This window comes from Sus scrofa, chromosome 2, assembly GCF_054392235.1.
Source record: "Sus scrofa isolate SSC_HxYL_T2T_F1_AM1 chromosome 2, Sscrofa_HxYL_maternal_Yorkshire_Landrace_v2.0, whole genome shotgun sequence".
Lineage (NCBI taxonomy): Eukaryota > Metazoa > Chordata > Mammalia > Artiodactyla > Suidae > Sus > Sus scrofa.
The window spans coordinates 98655251-98673930 of NC_139384.1; the positions used below are offsets into that span (position 1 = coordinate 98655251).

At 37.7% G+C, this 18680-nt stretch overlaps 1 protein-coding gene across 1 annotated transcript in view; it reads right to left on the reverse strand.

Annotated features, from left to right (window-relative positions):
• The window catches only part of HOMER1 (homer scaffold protein 1), a 128221-nt gene that overhangs the window by 63188 nt on the left and 46353 nt on the right, over positions 1–18680 (reverse strand). The window contains 3 exon segments of the mRNA NM_001243811.1: positions 7930–8022; positions 12639–12770; positions 17364–17520. Of these exon segments, the coding sequence (NP_001230740.1) occupies positions 7930–8022; positions 12639–12770; positions 17364–17520 (382 nt within the window).

An 18680-nucleotide genomic window follows, 5' to 3' on the forward strand; every position in this document is an offset into this window, starting at 1 on the left:
CTTTTTCTCCTCATGCAGGAGAACCAAATATTTGTTATTCTTATTCTTGCGATCAGGCATTTTGGCCAAAGTCACTAAATCTAACTCCTTTCATTTGAGAAACTATTTCACACTGCCCTTCCTTTACCAACAGTCCACCTATAATTACCAGTGAACCCCACTGTGTTAGGCTGAAAGGCCTCTCAGGTCCTAATCGAGTGGAACTCTGCCCTGCACTGCCAAATCACTGCCTGCAACTTAGACTGCACTTCCTTTGACTTCTGTGCTAATTCTCTGCTGGTTTTATCTCCTCCTTTCGTATCTTTCCCTGTATCTCCCTCAAATTTCTGAAGTGGCAATCTTTAAATGACAAATCTTTTTTTTTTTTTTTTTTTGTTAATCTTTTTTTTAGGGCTGCACCCACAGCACACAGAAGTTCCCAGGCTAGGAGTCAAATTAGAGATGCAGCTGCTGGCCGGCACCACATCCACAGCAACATGGGATCCAAGCCACATCTGTGACCTATACCACAGCTCATGCCTACACCAGATTCTTAACCCACTGAGCAAGGCCAGGGGTAAGAACCCATGTCCTCATGGATACCAGTTGGGTTCATTACCACTGAGCCATGAAAGTAACTTCTAAAGGACAGTTTTGGAGCCATGTCTCTCCTGTCTTCCTATCCTATTTTTTTTCTGGATGATATCCTTCTCATCTGCAGCTTTAACAATTACTCATTTGTTGATGACTCCTAAGACTTAGTTCCAGTTCCAAATGTCTAATTACCCACTATTTAGCTGTATGTCCCGAGAGGGTTCAAATTCACTATCGGAAGTGGAAATCCTCCTTTGAAGTTCATGCTATGGAACAAGAATAGAATTTTCAAATAACATCTAACTTGCCTTCTTACTTCACCATCCTCTTCTTCCCTTCACCACTCCCTCAATTCCTGCCTTTCCTTCAAGTTCAATCAATTTCACACCACTATTCTCACCCTCTCTATTCTCACTGCCAACACCTAGTAAGTAAACCTAATACACAAATACTCCATTGAGATAAGTAACAAGATTAAAGACATATCACCACTGTCCTAACTTTGGAGATCAAACAATAATATATCCAGAGAATTGCAGTGACACTTTCCTGAGGTTGTAAAAGCTGTTCTTGTGGTATCTGCTTCAGTAAAACCACACTTGTTTTAAGATATTAAGAAGGTATCATATTAATTTAAAGACATTCACTAATTCTAATGGTATATTTGTGGGCTAGATATAAAAATATTGTAGCTTAGGATAAACAGCTGATACGGATCACCTTGCCAAAAAATCCATTTATAACAAGAAAATATAAAACATCTGAGATCCATTGGACTTGAAATGTCCTTAGAAATGATATAGTTTAAACCTCAGACCTTATAGATTCAAGAACTACTGCCCAAAGAGATCAACTCAATTTTATAGGATCAAATACCTAGTCAGAGTGCTATTTGGGCAAACAGAATTTACCATTAAATAGAATGTTTCAGAACTATTTTTAACATTAAGAAACTTTGTTTTTCTTTGTATACACACACTCACATATACTCTACTTTTTCTATAAAATGAATTCTAAAGGATCTTCAGGGAAAAGTTAAGACATATTAAATATAAATCAAGGCAGCTGCTAGAGTGTGTTCAATGCTATAGAACCCGACTTTTTTTTTTGGTTTTGCTTTTTAGGGCCACACCTGCAGCATATGCACATTCCCAGGCTAGGGGTTGAATCCGAGCTGCAGCTGCCGGCCTGCGCCACAGTCACAGCAATGCCAGATCTGAGCCGTGTCTGCAACCTACACCACAGCTCACGGCAATGCTGGATTTTTAACCCACTGAGCAAGGCCTAGGATCAAACCTGAGTCCTCATGGATACTAGTCAGGTTCGTTACCGCTGAGCCACAATGGGAATTCCCAGCCAGACATCTTAAATAGAAAAAACAAAAACAAAACATGATTTTTGTTTGGCTACAAATAAGTGATGGAGGAAATGGATTTTACTCAATTTATTGGGTTTTTTTTTTGGCTACACCAGCAACATGTCAAAGTTTCAGGGCCAGGGATCGAGCCTGTGTTATAGTAGCAATCTGAGGTACTGCAGTTCACAACACCAAATACTTAACTCTACTGCACCACAAGAGAACTCTGATTTTACTCAACTTAAAAGTCTTAGTCAACTGACAGCTAAAAAATATTTTTTTTCTAAACTCCAATGAAGAAAAACTAGATACTATTTAATTATATAGCCCCTTTTTCTTCAATGCATATTCTGAGAAAAGTGCCTAACAAGTTAACTGAAATACACCTATTTTTTACACTGTAAACATCAGTAAATTTCAGGTTTAAAGTCAATCATCACTCTTGGAAGTTCCCATTGTAGTTTAGCGTAAACAAACCTGACTCGTATCCATGAGGATGCAGATCCCTGGCCTCGTTCAGTGGGTTAAGGATCTGGCATTGCTGCGAGCTGTGGTGTAGGTTGCAGACATGGCCCGGATATGGTGTTGCTATGGTTGTGGTGTAGGCTGGCACCTGCAGCTCAGACTCACTCCCTATCGTGGGAACTTCCATATGCCACAGGTGCAGCCTTAAAAAAAAAAAAAAAAAAAAAAAAAAAGTCAATCATCACTCTTGATTTTGCATCAGATTGACTGTTTAAAAGATTCCCATGGGAACATGAGATAATTTCCAACAGGGGAAAAGTTCAAAATTAATGTCTATTATATAAAGAGAGATGTGAAAGAAACTGACAACTAATATGTGATTCACCTTACTCCTAAGATGTTACCTTGATGAAGACAATATGAAAACTATCTGACATGACCACACATTTATATCAAGTGTACAACCTTTCACAAGGAACTATATCCGATCTCCTGGGATAGACCATGATAGAAAATAATATAAAAAAATAATGTATAGATATGTATGGCTGAGTCAATTTGCTGTACAGAAGAAATTGGACCATCAAACTCCTAGAAGAGAACATAGACAAAACATTCTCTGACATCAACCTTACAAATGTTTTCTCAGGTCAGTCTCCCAAGGCAACAGAAATAAAAGCAAAAATGAACCAATGGGACCTAATCAAACTGACAAGCTTTTGCACAGCAAAGGAAACCCAAAAACAAACAAAAAGACAATTTACAGAATAGGAGAAAATAGTTTCAAATAATGCAACTGACAAGGGCTTAATCTCTAAACTATACAACTTATACAACAGCAAAAAGGCCAACAACCCAATTGAAAAGTGGGCAAAAGACCTGAATAGCCATTTCTCCAAAGAAGACATACAGATGGCCAACAAGCACATGAAAAAATGCTCCACATCTCTGATTATTAGAGAAAAAGCAAATCAAAACTACTATGAGGAACCACCTCACACCAGTTAGAATGGCCATCAATAATAGGTCTACAAATAACAAAATGCTGGAGAGGGTGTGGAGAAAAGGGAACCCTTTTGGTGGGAATGTAAATTGGTACAGCCACTATGGAAAAGAGTATGGAGGTACCTTAGAAAACTATATATAGAACTACCAAATGACCCAGCAATCCCAATCCTGGGCATCTATGCAGAGAAAACCATGACTCGAAAAGGCACATGGACTCCAATGTTCATTGCAGCACTATTCACAAGAGCCAAGACAAGGAAACAACCTAAATGTCCATCAACAGATGACTGGATTAAGAAGATGTGGTATATATACACAATGGCATACTACTCAGCCATAAAAGGAACAAAATAATGCCATTTGCAGCAACATGGATGGAACTAGAGACTTTCATACTAAATGAAGTAAATCAGAAAGAGAAAGACAAATACCATATGATACCACTTCTATCTGGAATCTAATATAGGGCACAAATGAACCTTTCCACAGAAAAGAAAATCATGTCCATGGAGAACAGATTTCCCCCCATGGTTGCCAGGAGGGAGGAGGAGTGAGTGGGATGGACTGGATATTTATGGTTAACGGATGCAAACTATTGCCTTTGGAATAGATAAGCAATGAGATCCTGCTGTATAGCCCTGGGAACAATAACTAATCACTTATGGTGGCGCATGATAATGTGAGAAAAAAGATTGTATATATGTATGTGTGATTGGGTCACCTTGCTGTACAGTAGAAAATTGACAGAACACTATCAACCAGCCATAATGGAAAAAATAAAAAACATTATAAAAAAGAAATGGGCACAACACTATAAATCAACTTTAATAAATAATTTTAAACATGTTTAAAGTGTACAACCTTAGCTCAAGAGTCTAAGAAGAGGGAAGTGGCCAACTTTTCCGTAAGTGACAGACTCCTTTTTTCACAAGCCTTTAGGATTATGGAACGGTTTATCTACAGCACTAGTTCTCAAAGTGTGATCCGCAGATGAAGAGCCATCAGCATCTCTTGGATACTTGTTAGAAATACAAATTCTTGGGCCACATCTCAGACCTTTTAAATCAGAAGCGCTAAGGCTGGCACCCAGCAATTTGTGTTTTAATAAATATTCTGGGGCTTCTGATGCAGGATTTATTCAATGAAGGCATCTGTATTTTTCTAAAGAACAGTTATGTCAAGGTTTTATATCATCATCCTCATTATTACAGCCACATCACCAACTCAGCTGTTAACATATATTAAGTCTTGACTACACGCTAGTACTCTGTAATCCTTATTTATCACAATTACTCTATAAGGAAATACTGTTCTTATTCTCAATTTTATAGATTAAAGAAAATAGTATCTAGCTTAAATTCAGAAAACTAATAACAGTTGGAGCTCAGATCAAAGCCAAGCTCTGGAGTCTGCAACATTGCATGACATTGTCAAACAGACACTGCCATGATCATACTTATCCCACCCAACAATCTGATAAGGTAAGTAATGTAATACTCAGGTTGCAGGTATATAAACAGACTTGGGTTAAGCAATTTTCCTGAGATCATACAGTGACAGAAAAAGGATTTATGTCTATTCTTTGACTTGAAATCCACATGTCTAACCAGTCTTACACCTCCTCAAATAAAAGGAAAAGCTATTGACCAAGTGAGTGTCTACTATTACTGATTATTCCATTTAATCTCTGATCCCCTGTGCAAAATTCCTGATTAATATTCTATTCTTCAGGTAGAGTGTTAATTTCATAGACTGGGTTAAACCAGTGAAAATCAAGCTCTGCTTTCTAGTGGAGTAAAATCAGGGTGGCCAAAGGTCATACAACTCAAACTAAAACAGAAATATTAATGACCTCTTTAAGGGACTGTCATCAAAAAGATGAAGGAGAGGAGAGAAATGAAAATACTTCTCCTCCCCCATTTCTCTGGCCTCTGTTAATAAAATTAACAGTCTGACTTCAAATATTTTGAAAAGATAAATCAAGGCCAGCGTATTTTGGCTCTTAAATACTAATGAACTTAAGACTCTTTTTTTTTTTTTTTTTTTTGGTCTTTTTGCCATTTCTTGGGCCACCCCTGCGGCATATGGAGGTTCCCAGGCTAGGGGTCGAATTGGAGCTGTAGCCACCAGCCTACGCCAGAGCCACTGCAACGCTGGATCCAAGCCGCGTCTGCGACCTACATCACAGCTCATAGCAACGCTGGATCCTTAATCCACTGAACGAGGCCAGGGATCAAACCCTCAACCTCATGGTTCCTAGTTGGATTCGTTAACCACTGAGCCACGACGGGAACTCTGATATTTTTTAATTCTTTATATTTCACAGAACTTTACAAACATCTTTGATACATTCCTTTGGTGAAAGTAAAGGCTTAAAGACATTCCTTCCACCAAAGAGGAGGAGGTATCTTAGCAGCAGTTTGTTAACAGTTCATGGCCAATTAAACAAGAACAAGTTGTGATTAGAGAAACAGGAACTAACTATAAAGGCAAAAAATAATCCATTACAATTTTATTGGAGTCTTTGAGCATTCTCTTATTGAATATGCTGTAGTATCCTTTTGTGATGCTAGAATCATATTCACCTGTGGAACTGGGGCTCCCACTGTGTCCTGGGACTAAATTTTAAATAGGCTTTTATGCTTAAAAGCATCACTACACTATCACAGCACTTTGGGAAGATAGATTCAAGGGAAGTTTCGAAATAATCATTCGTGTTATTCCAGGTCACTGCAAGTACAGAGGAGGTATAATGGAGCCTTGGCTTCAATCCAGAGTAAACCTTAGTCTATGAGGAAATATGTACTTTAGGTATACTTTACAGAGTTCTCTTTTCCTCCAAAAAAAACCCCCAAATTCTTTTTTTTTTTGTCTTGTCTTTTGTCTTTATAGGGCCATACCCGCAGCATATGGAGGTTCCCAGGCCAGGGGTCTAATTGGAGCTGCAGCCGCTGGCCCACACCACAGCCACAGCAACTCCTTAACCCACTGATGGAGGCCAGGGATCCAAGCTGAGTCTGTGACTTACACCACAGCTCACAGCAACTCCTTAACCCACTGATGGAGGCCAGGGATCAAACCCGCAACCTCATGGTTCCTAGCCGGATTTGTTAACCACTGAGCCACGACGGGAACTGCCCCCCAAATTCTTTATACCAGTAGGGTTTACCAAATAGAGGTGGGTTCTGGGAGTGGGGAGGAAGGTGAAGAACAAAATATTTTCTAAAATGTTCCAATTGTCTGGCTAGTGAAAAATCCCAAGGCAATTCCTATTTACTTCTTCAACAAAGTTTTATGTAAATCAGCTACTACCAACATTACTCCAGAGAAACATCTGTAACATCAATACTTCCTTTTAGAAAAATCTTTCAAGTACACTTCAAAAACAATTACTATAGAGAAGAATATAGCACAAAGCTGAACCTTACTCTTATGATAACTGAAAAGAAAATTAATTTTAAAAAGTCTATTATGAAAAAGCTGAAAAATTATTGGTATTCTGAGTCACATTATATATATTAAAACCTTTATAAAAGCACTGAAATGTAACTATTTAATGACTTATATTTGGAGACATAATTAATCTCCAGTTGAAGAAAGACTACAATGGACAAGTAACAGGTATTAACTTATTAAAGGAAAAGGTGATACTTTTATAAAACCTATAACCTTTGGGTCTCACTGCTGAGATGTAAATGTCCCAAGTGCCAGCTTTAAGTACACTTTAAAATCAGGTAGAACAAACTGTATTGTTTATATATTCCTATTTTCTCTATATTGTGATGTTTTGACTTCTTAAAAGAAGCCAGTTCTTAGAGTTAGCAAGGGGCTAAGGTGGGAGCATGTCTTTGATATGCTAATTAACCACACCAGAGCCACGCCTCCTTTTTCTGGCTCCTGCATCCCAGGGGGCAATATTCCTCTGCCTTAAGCATCTAAGGGCCGGGTCCCTGCCAACTAGGGACCAGGCCTATAGTTTAGAGCCCACAGGTATTACTCAGACTAGGCAATCCTAAACCTGTCATTCCCACAGAAACCCCCATATAGGCTCTAGCCTTGTTCCCCTGTACCCCTGCTTTCTGCCTCCTGACCTCCTCGAGGCATCTCTTATATACACCCCTAGAGATATGCCTTGCTTCTGATTTCTAGGACCTTAGAGTCTGATAAACTTGTGTTTTCCCAAGCCTCTCCTGTGTCTGTACCTGACCATCACAGTACACAATAGGCCAATCTATGCTCTTTATGTACAAATGTTTTAAAATTGTATATACATTAAAAAACCTAAGTTTTAATTACTAAACTAATTCCCCCCTCACCCAGAGATTCTTGTAGACATTGGCATACAGGAAAAAAAAACTCTTTCCCCACTAGTATGGATTAACTGAAGGGTGCATTTCTATGTCCACTTTGGAACTCACCTTAATTTTGCCATCATTTTTCCAAATTTACTTCTGGCATAAAGAATACTATTTAGGATACCTAAAATGAACAGAGCTTATAAATAAGGATAGAAATTAGACACCCACCTGTGAAGGGGTACTGGTAAGTTCCATCTTTTCTTGGGATTTCTCCTTGGCTAGTCGAGCAGCTTCTTTAAATTCCTGAAATTTTTCTGCAAACTGAATGTATAAAGACTATATACATTAACCAAATAAAAATAAGTTGAAATGCCCGCTTTTATCTTAGTTTTCTTCCATTTTCCTGAGTAAGTGACTCGTATGAGCAACTTAGCCCTCAGATCAATTACTGGCATATGAAAATGACAGGAAAACAAACCCAAGATTGAACATTCATTTGTATACTATGACATATTCTAACAAATCTCATTCAAAAACATCATGAAAACAACTAAGTTAGGACCTGGTGTCAGCTAGCTTACCTATGTCCCTCCTTGCTTATTAAGATATACTTTATGAAGACCAAGGTTGGGAGCGCAATTAGTAAAAACGGGCACACTGTATTATTTATCATGGAGAAAATTAAATCTCTTAAGTAATCATTCCTAAACGGCTCTGTATTTAGAGCATGGTTTCAACTTTTCCAGAATATAAAACCTTGTATTAAGGAAGGCATTTTATGTTCAAAAATACAAATAACAACACAGAGGCATTTACCACTATCGCTGATATCACTAAAACTTCATTTCTAAAGTTTCCTAGACAGCTAATGCACAGCAGCAGAAAGGAAAAGTGTGACCCCCACCAAGGCCTTTAAGATTAGTAAACATTTTTTTAAATTACTGCACAAAAAGGCTAATTCTTAGGGATCCATAGCAATCTAATAAACATTATAGCCACAAACAGTATCTATTATGCACCGGAAGTGGAAACAAGTCTGCCACCGTTCTCAGAGAAAATAAGACTACAAAATAACTAAATTTAAAAAAAATCTAAAATTTCTGTGTAACTTAAAAACACCTGTTAAAGCTGGCAATAAAAATATGAAATTATAGTTCCTTCCTCAAACCCCATAAGCCAACCTCGATTTCATTTCCACCTTGGGAAAGAAAGCTTTGGAAAGAAGAGTTCATGATACCCTGGCCTGCCACAGGGAGACGGAGGAAGGTCTAAATGAAAGCTGTCATTATTACAACTTTCCTTCTTACCTTAAACCTTGTTACCCCATCTCCCCTACAAACTGTAGTTCAGGGGACTGAATTTGTATTATTATACTTCTCTAAATGGAGAGAGTCTCTGTTTACTATAAAAGAAAAAAAAATGTGAATACAGAGCTGAAAAGGCTAATTCACATTGGTGGAAATGAAATAAAAGCAAAACCAGAGTTAATTTCTCTTTATATAAACTGAAGTAGTGCACAAAGTTTTCCTTACACTCATTTGGCGTTCCAAAGTAGTTACTGTTTAAAACTCTTCTCAACTTCATAAAGACCCAGGTTATTGCCAATTTTTATAGGCTTAGGTTTCCATGATAACAAAATACACCCTGGTTAGCACTGTCATGATCCAAGCATAGGTGGTACTTTCCTCATACATCAACCTTAGGAGACCACACGTTTCTTTCTATGCTGCTGATGTCGTATTTTGAAAGGCCCTTGGCTAGAACTGCTTTCAGAGCCTCCTCCAAACCTTTATAATGTTTTTGTTTCCCGTATGGTTTTCAATGATAAAGCAAGCCAGAATATTTACATGCTTGCTTCTTTTATACAAAAGACTATATACTCATTTGGTCCTTTACAGTCTACAAAGCACCAACATTAGTCTTCAAGGTAGCTTGGAAAATAAGTCATGATTTTGTCATCTCTGGACCAAAACATTCTGAGGAGACTAATCATAAGCTCTTGGAGTCAAGCCTAGTGAATAAATAAACTAGACTTGGCTCCAAGAGCTAATGCATTGTTTCCTAATAGCCAATCCACCCTCACAATACTAGGATTCATACCAGGAAGTTTGAACAAAAGAATATGTTAAAGAGGAAAAATAAAATTCTTTATATATAGAAGCCATTCTCAGGAAAAAAGATCAGATGAGAGGAGACAATATAATTGACAGCATGTAATAAACCATTTCTTTGCCACATTAGCTATCTGCCCAGTAACTTGAAAGACAGAGTAAAAACAAAAAACACAACTTAATTTATAGTTAAAATTACTTAGGCTCAAAAATCACACAGGGTTGAGAAATTAATCCACAGTTTAGTTCCTTTGTTGTCAAGAAATTCAGCAAGCATAATGTAATTACAGTTTTAATTTTTTTTGCTATAGGTTTTTTTTTTTTTTTTTTGTCTTTTGTTGTTGTTGTTGTTGCTATTTCTTGGGCCGCTCCCGCGGCATATGGAGGTTCCCAGGCTAGGGGTTGAATCGGAGCTGCAGCCACCGGCCTACGCCAGAGCCACTGCAACACAGGATCCGAGCCGCGTCTGCAACCTACACCACAGCTCACGGCAACGCTGGATCGTTAACCCACTGAGCAAGGGCAGGGACCGAACCCGCAACCTCATGGTTCCTAGTCGGATTCGTTAACCACTGCGCCAGGACGGGAACTCCTGCTATAGGTTTTAATAGACAATTTCAAAAGAGAAGTTCTAGGAGTTCGTGTCATGGCTCAGTGGTTAACAAACCTGACTAGCATCCATGAGGACGCAGGTTCGATCTCTGGCCTCGCTCAGTGGGTTAAGGAGTTGCCGTGAGCTGTGGTGTAGGTCGCAGATGTGGCTCAGATCCTGTGTTGCTCTGGCTGTGGCGCAGGCTGGCAGCTGCAGCTCCAATTCAACCCCTAGCCTGGGAACCTCCATATGCCACAGGTGCAGCCTTAAAAGGACAAAAGACAAAAATATAAAAGTTCTAAAACGGTTATGAATAATGACAAAACTATTACAATAAACGTGTAATTTCCTAAGGAGATTGTTTATGGAGTTCAAGTTAAGAATGCTTAACTGAATGGCTGTGTCCCAGTTATGCCAAAATACTCTAAGTCTAAATATCATAGCTTTACCACTGTTCAAGAAATGTATTTAGAGAGTATGATGGGTTATCAGAGAAGTGAAATCAGATAACACTTGCTTGTTTTAATTATCTTACAGAAAATGACTTATAAACACCACGACAAAAGTTAAAATGTAAAATTGAGGAGTTTCCTCTGTGGCTCAACAGGATTGGCAGCGTCTTGGGAGTGCTGGGAGACAGGTTCAATCTCTGGCCTGGCACAGTGGGTTAAGGATCCGGCATTGCTGCAGCTGCAGCTTGGGTTGCAACTGCAGCTCAGATCTGATCCCTGGTCTGGGGACTCCATATGCCGCAAGGAGGCCAAAAAAAAAAAAAAAAAAAAAATCATAAAATTGAGCTTTCAACTCTGATCTGTATCAAAAAATTTTAAAAAGTACTTGAAAACAATAGTGTTAAGGAAAGTTTACTACTAAAACAAAAGGAAACAAAGATTATTCTAACTACCGAACCATCTATAACCTCATGTCAATAAACATTCACAAAAAGTTTAAGATTTTTTAAAAGAACTGATTTTTAAGGATCTGAATGATTTCTATAATAGACAGTTTATTTATTTATTTATTTATTTTTATCTTTTTAAGGGCCGTACCCACAGCATATGGAGGTTCCCAGGCTAGAGGTCCAATTGGAGCTATAGCCGCCGGCCCACGCCACAACCACAGCAATGCAGGATTCGAGACGTCTCTGCGACCTACACCATAGCCTACTGCAACGCCAGATCCTTAACCCGCTGAGCGAGGCCAGGGATCGAACCCGAGTCCTCATGGATGCTAATCCGGTTCATTAATCGATGAGCCAAGATGGGAACTCTAGACAGCTTAAGTTTAAACATGAGCATTAACAATGTGTATCTAACAAGAGCCTGGTTGCTCTTCCTCTCATGGAATCCTATGTATACATGGGATCCTATGTATACCAAATCATACCTAAAGTGTTTCAAATGTAGGATTATCCTTTTATCTGAATGCTTCGCAAGGAGAAGTTTAAACATAAATTTCTGAGTCTGGTTAGCATCAGCTGTGAAGAGCAAAAGTGAGTAATCCTCATTTCCTTGATCCCATGTTATTCTGAGATTGTTTCCTTTTCCTTATAAACTCATTTTCTGTGGCATCCACAAGAATTCAAGATGCTGTTGGTATGAACACTGCATGGCTTTTGCTTATATGCAGGACAACTGTTTTATTTCCAGTATTTAGCCTGGTGATGCTCTGTATTTTATCAGCCTTTCCGGCCACAGTAATTCACTTGGTCAGTTCCAAGAACTCATGGTGCCTATTGGCTCTTACTCTGTATTGTATCAGAGAGCTCAGAGTAATTCTTACCCAGACAAAGCTCCACGTTCCCTCAATGCAGTAATTTAAACGTGCCTGCTATGATGTCAAAAGGCTGAAAGCTAAAGCATCAGCAGCTTGAGTTTTCACAATTCAGAAGCACTTGGTGTCTGCCCATCTTAGAGGACATCTCCAACCAAGGGTGCAAAGCCCTGAGCAAAGTTCATTCTGCAGTGATAATTCCTACCTTTTATTTCCTACTCTACAGACAGCTAACCACACAACCCTTTCTCAATGGGTGGTGACTGTTTTTAATGTATATAACACATTTTCCAATGGACAGTGGAATCCAGGAATCTCTCACTTCTTTCTCTAAAGTCACCACAGTTGTTTTGAGAATATCAAAGAAATGTCTCCTATATTTTATTCTCTCCATTTTCTATTACATGTTTAAGACTGACTTGAAGATGCAGATTTCCACTCAGATCTTATGATTAACTTACTTTTGAAAGATGATGCTCAGAGGAGAACCCCAGTCCATAAACAGTATTTGCCCGGCTATCGGCCCACTGGCCAAACTTCTGAGATGTTTTAGTAAATGTCATGTTTGGGGTGATGGTGCTGTTAATTATTGCCTGAAAAATAAAACAAGTATGAGTAACCAGCCAAATATTAGTAGGTAGGCATTTAAGCACAGGACTATTCAGTTACATAAAAATTTAGGACTCCAACTGAGCCAAAACGTTAAATATAAAAGATAAACAGATTACAATGTTGTAAGTGAAAATATGGAAATATAGTAATAATAGAACTATAACTATAGGAGCACTCCATCACAAATTTGAACACTTTGCAAGCAAAGTAAGTTTTCCCATGATGCAAAAAAAAATTTAAAGTTTTTAATGTGGTCAGTTGTCTTCCCTTTGAACATTTAGGATCAATATCTATTAATTTTGGATAATATTCAGTGGGAGCAAGTTAAGTTTTAATAGTTGTTTACATAAAACCAAGGTCTCTCTAAAGAATCTTTCCATAATGAAGACAGCAATGGACCACTACTTTCTAAAAGCCATCATTAGGAATTTTCTTAAAGGCGTTCCCACTGTGGTGTAATGGGATTGGCAGTGGCTTGGGAGCCCTGGACGGCAGAGTGGGTTAAGGAGGCATTGCCAAAGCTACAGCTTAGGTCACAACTATAGGCTTAGATCTGATCCCTGGCCCAGGAACTCCATATGCTGTGAGGCAGCCAAAAAAGGAAGAAAAAAAAAAGAACTTTCTCAAAGCCGACTTACCTGAAACATACTATAACACAGAAAACACTTGTAATCATTTTGTATGTTTTCCTTGTTTCAAGAGAAAAGCAAAAATCCTTAAATACATACTTTACCTCTTTATGTATAAAGTAGTATAAAACTGTGGTAAAAAGAATCACTATCATTTCTGTGTTACACACAGCTCTCTAGAAAACTCGTATTTTAGTACACTATTAAATATTAACTTTGGTGATGACTTTAATAAATTTCAACTATTCTTATACCATGTTTCCTTAAAAGTATACTCATTTCCTCTGCCAACACTGTAAAAGAGTAGAATCAGTTTTTCAGTTAAATAGTCTTGTAACTGAGGTTACAAATTGACTCCAATAATTATCAAAATAAACATGTTATCAAATCCATAAGCAGTTATTTGATGACCTATTAAATGCAGAATAAAAACCAAACATTTTCAGAACAAAGCTAAGTCTGTTTACCACATGAACAACAGTACAATGTAAATATTTACGATCGATTTAGGTAGTGATGAAATTATAATAATGCATGACACTTTTCCTACTCAAGCAGACAGAGAGTGGTCCCTTGCTTTCTTTCAGACAGTAGACATATTATCCGTTGTTACATAAGAACCCTTATTCTCAATAAGCATTTGTACCTCTGACAAAATGTACATACTAATTTACTGCCTTACCCTTCAGTTCAAAAGCTGTTTTTCCTAGCATGTCATTTTAGATCCTATAAAATGTAGTTAACAACTGCTCTAACATGCAGGGCTGACATCAAATGAAGGACTAAGTGGCAAAGAATATATTAACAAATGGAAAGGAATCTTTTGGATAGCAACTGTGTGTGTGAGCACCTATTAAACGCCAAGCCCACTATTCTAGGAACTGGAGATACAACGAGAGGCAATACAATTGTGGGTTACATTCTATAGCAAGAAAAGTTGGTCAGTGAACAAGTCAACAAGCAGCTAACCAATGAAATTTCAGGAAATGCTAAGTGTGGGGAAGACCACCGACCAGGATAGGATAAAGACTGTGAGGCAGGAAGGTAAGGGCCGGCAAGCACTGCTTCAGAACTGGTTGTCCTTGAGTGTTCCCTAGGCTACATCTGAGCTGAGATCTGACTGTTTCCAAGGAGAGAAAAGCGTTTTACAGCTGATCCTCATAATTCTCACACAGTGAGGCAGCCACAGGTTTTATAAGGCATGCAGGAGAAGTGACCCACGTCACTGACCTTCTGTTTAGCTATTTCAAATTAACTTTCTGTTTTTAATGTTTAAGAGTTCCATTTTAATCCCCATTCTGAAACCTTCCTTTCCTCCATATGACTTGTTTCAGGATTCTTTAATCAGTGAATAAAACTATAAAATGATGATTTGGAATTCCCATCATGGCTCAGCGGAAGACTCTGACTGGTACCCATGAGGACACAGGTTGGATCCCTGGCCTCGTTCAGTGGGTTAAGGATCTGGCATTGCCATGAGCTGTGGTGTAGGTCACAGATGCAGCTTAGAGCCTGTGTTGCTCTGGCTGTGGTTTAAGCAGGCGGCTACAGCTCCAATTTGACCCCTAGCCTGGAAACCTCCATATGCAGCAGGTGTGGCCCTAAAAGGACAAAAACAAATAAATAAAAATAAGTAAATAAAATGATGATTCCACACTTAAAATTATTTATTAGAATTCTCTGAATAGAATGCTACTATGAAGTCATTTAAAAGAAAAAAATTAGTTCTTTAAAATAAATATGTCTCTCAATCACAGAGTTCTTGTCTTTTCAAGGAAAAGAGGCAGAAACGCTGTGTCATTACCGATCATACATAGTGCCTTGATCTTGGCCCTTAGCCCTGCTGATGTCTCTGCAGCACGATTAGAGAACCTTCAAGCAAAATTTACATGCACAGTAAAGGTCCCAAGTGAGAACAAAAGGACGTTTTCTAATCAGGGGCACCTAAGGTTTTTCCAACTCATCATATTGCACAGAAAGAGCAGGGAGAGTGGGAAGGAGAAAAATACTCATTTAGCTGCATCAAATAAACCTACTGCTTACCAAAAAACTACTCTTGCAAGGAACTGCAGTAGTTAATAGCATCAGTTTAGAAAAGTAACTAGAAAATGGAAAATGTGATAGAAAACATAACTCTGGTACAAAGAGTAGATTTTGTTAAAAGAAACAAACAAACAAAAAAACCCTTTCCACAAGAGTTATGTAAGAGCCTAATAATTACAAGCTGCAAAGTATATTCAGAAATGGAAATGACAGAAGCAATAGTTCATAATGCTTCAGAAGGGAAAACACATGAAGATTATTTAATCACAATGGACATTGGACGACTTTTACATACCATTTAACTGCAACTGTCCTCTCTAATAAAACCACATCTTATCTGTGGCTTGGGCCAATAGAGAAATACAAGTTATAGAGAACTGAAGGTTCAAGTGAAGGAAAAGAAATTAACACTCTAGGGTCTGAGATTATAATAATTAATATCTGTTAATTTCAATAAACAGTTACCAAATGTGGCAAAATTATTCCTCATTAAATCAAGCTTCAAGGAAATTAACCATTGCTATTTCCCAAGTCCTGTAAATCCTGAGTAAAAATGAAAAGAGGATCAATTACTCAAAAACACATGTTAGTCACTTATATACATGATAAAGTACAAACAGCCCCCAGGGTCCTATAATCCAGTTAAGGAGATAAGGAGCGAGCATACAGGAAAAAAAAAGATTGGAAGTTGAGCATTAAATTATCTTTTATTCTGCTCAAACCACTAGGTAATACAAAATTAAAAGCCTAATAATGCAATAAAAATAGTAGTGTTTGTATAATGATTACTATACATACTTTATGTGCTTTTGCCTAAATTAATCTACTTCGTCTTCATAATAATCTCATGGTATTAATGATGTATGATTCCTATTAGTTCTTTTTTACAGATGAGAAAACTGAGTCATGAAGACATTAAATATCTTGCTCTAGGTTACACAGCTAGTAAGTATTAAAGCAAAAATTCAGGCCAGACCGTCTGGCTCTAGAGTCTGTGCTCTTAACTCTATACCGAACTGCAAAAATTTCCCAGGAATGCAAAGGTCTTAGTGGCATCAGGAAAGCTTGAAGGGGAAGAATGGAGGCCTGATCTTTCTATACACTATAGCTAGAAGTTGATGCCAGGTATTTATCCACATGTATTATTCAAAATTCATTGAGGGAAAAAAATGGAATTTTCCCCTTTTGAAGGGTATATTATATATCGGGCACTGAACTAAGTGCTTTGCAGAGAGCAACTCAATCCTTACAACATCAGTACTGAGGTGAGAGCAATGAAGCTCGAGAAGTAAACATATTATTGTCCTCAAATCAAAATTTAGTAGATGGTCGAGTTAAGATGCAAATGCAGGCACAGTCCACGCCCTTCAACATTTTACTATCTGCCTTTCCTAAAACAGATCTTGCCCATATGCTTCTCTTCTGAATAATGGATATCAGCTTTATTACTGAATATTGAATTTAATATTGAAAGACCTCATGTGACTCAGGATTCTGAATAGCCTACTAAGACTACAGAAGTATATGTGAAAAGAATTCTACTCCCTCACTAGACTGCATGCTCCAAGAGCAGAAACTACGTCCATTCTGTTTAGATATTCCTAGCATCTAGCAGAATGCCTGACATAACAGATATGCAATGAATATTTATCCAATAAACTGACTTCAAATTTGTACACTATTTTGGCATGCGACTCAATATATATCAGGGGGTTAATTCAGGTAATTTAGTGGATGAAAACATTGTTACCTCAAAAATGATTAATTTTGATTTTTAAAAAGTTTTTAAAACTCAAAAGAAAGTATGTTGTTTTCATGAAGAAAAAAAATCCTTTGAATAAAGCTTCAGTGTTTGCTGTATAAAGCAAAACGGCAAGATAATTGAAAGTAAATGTAACTTACCTTTGAGCCGTCTAAACTGATTATCCTATACACGTTTCTTGTGCTGTCATAGAAATAAGACACAGTAACTGCGTGCTTGCTGGTGGGTACCCAGTTCTTCTTTGTGTTTGGGTCAATCTGGAAGACATGAGCTCGAGTGCTGAAGATGGGTTGTTCCCTGGAGGGAAGAAAACAAAACGAGAGACTGAAAGCAGCCAATTTTATTCCACTGGACAACAGAACATGAAAACCATGAGGATGATTCCACTCAACCAAAAACTCCCACATACTTGAAAGTAAGGGAAACTTACTTTCAAACTTGACTACTCTTAAGTATTCAATCACAAGCTTCTTTAAAACAATTACTGTCAATCCTTATTATTTGAGAAGATGCTATATTTGCGAATTTGCTTACTCAATAAAATGCATTTGTAACCTCCAAATCCATACTTGAGGTATTTGCTTGGTCTTTTCCAGCGACCTAAAATGCACATGTCCACCAGAGATTGATCAAGGCAACACTGCCTTCTTATATCAGCTCTCTTGGTATGAACAAGTGTCCTGTTTGCAATCAATTCAGACCATGGTTTTTGCATGTTTGTGCTTTTTGTTGGTGCTTTCACTGCTTCACATGGGCCCCAAGCATAGTGCTGAGCGCTGTCTGTTCCCAGGTGTAAGAAGTCGGTGATGTGCCTCAAGGGGAAAAAACGTTATATAAGCTTCCTTCAGCCATGAGTTACATACAGTGCTTTTGGCCATGAGGTCAATGGTAATGAATCAACAATATATATTAAATAAGGTGTCTTTAAATAGAAACACACATCAAACAAGGTTATTTATTGATTGGCTGATGAAAATGTGACCAGAGGCTCACAGGAATCTACCCTGTATGTCCCCCAGGAAAATGGTTCGATACTCACTAATTTAGTGTTGGTGGTGCCTTTATAGAACACAACCACTGCAAGTAATTAGAATTGACTATATCCTGTTAAAATACAAGTATCTTATGTGTGACTCTAAGTTAAAAGTTTTTACCCATTTAAAACTACATTATTCTGGTAACAGGTAAGTAATTTACTGGGAAAGTTTACATTCAATATAAGCTCTACTATACTGAAAAGTATAAGGAAAACAAGGTAGCCAAGTAGCCCATCATCACAGTATCTGTTACTTAGATCAAGTAAGGCCTTAAAGATAAACAAGAGATTTTTAAAATTATAATTTCAAGAGCCAAAATGATTCAAAGATATAATATTCAAAAATATGATTACAGATTCTTTTACAGTCCAAAAAAAAAAAAAAAAAAGCATGAGGTGATCTGAATATAAGAGAAGCATA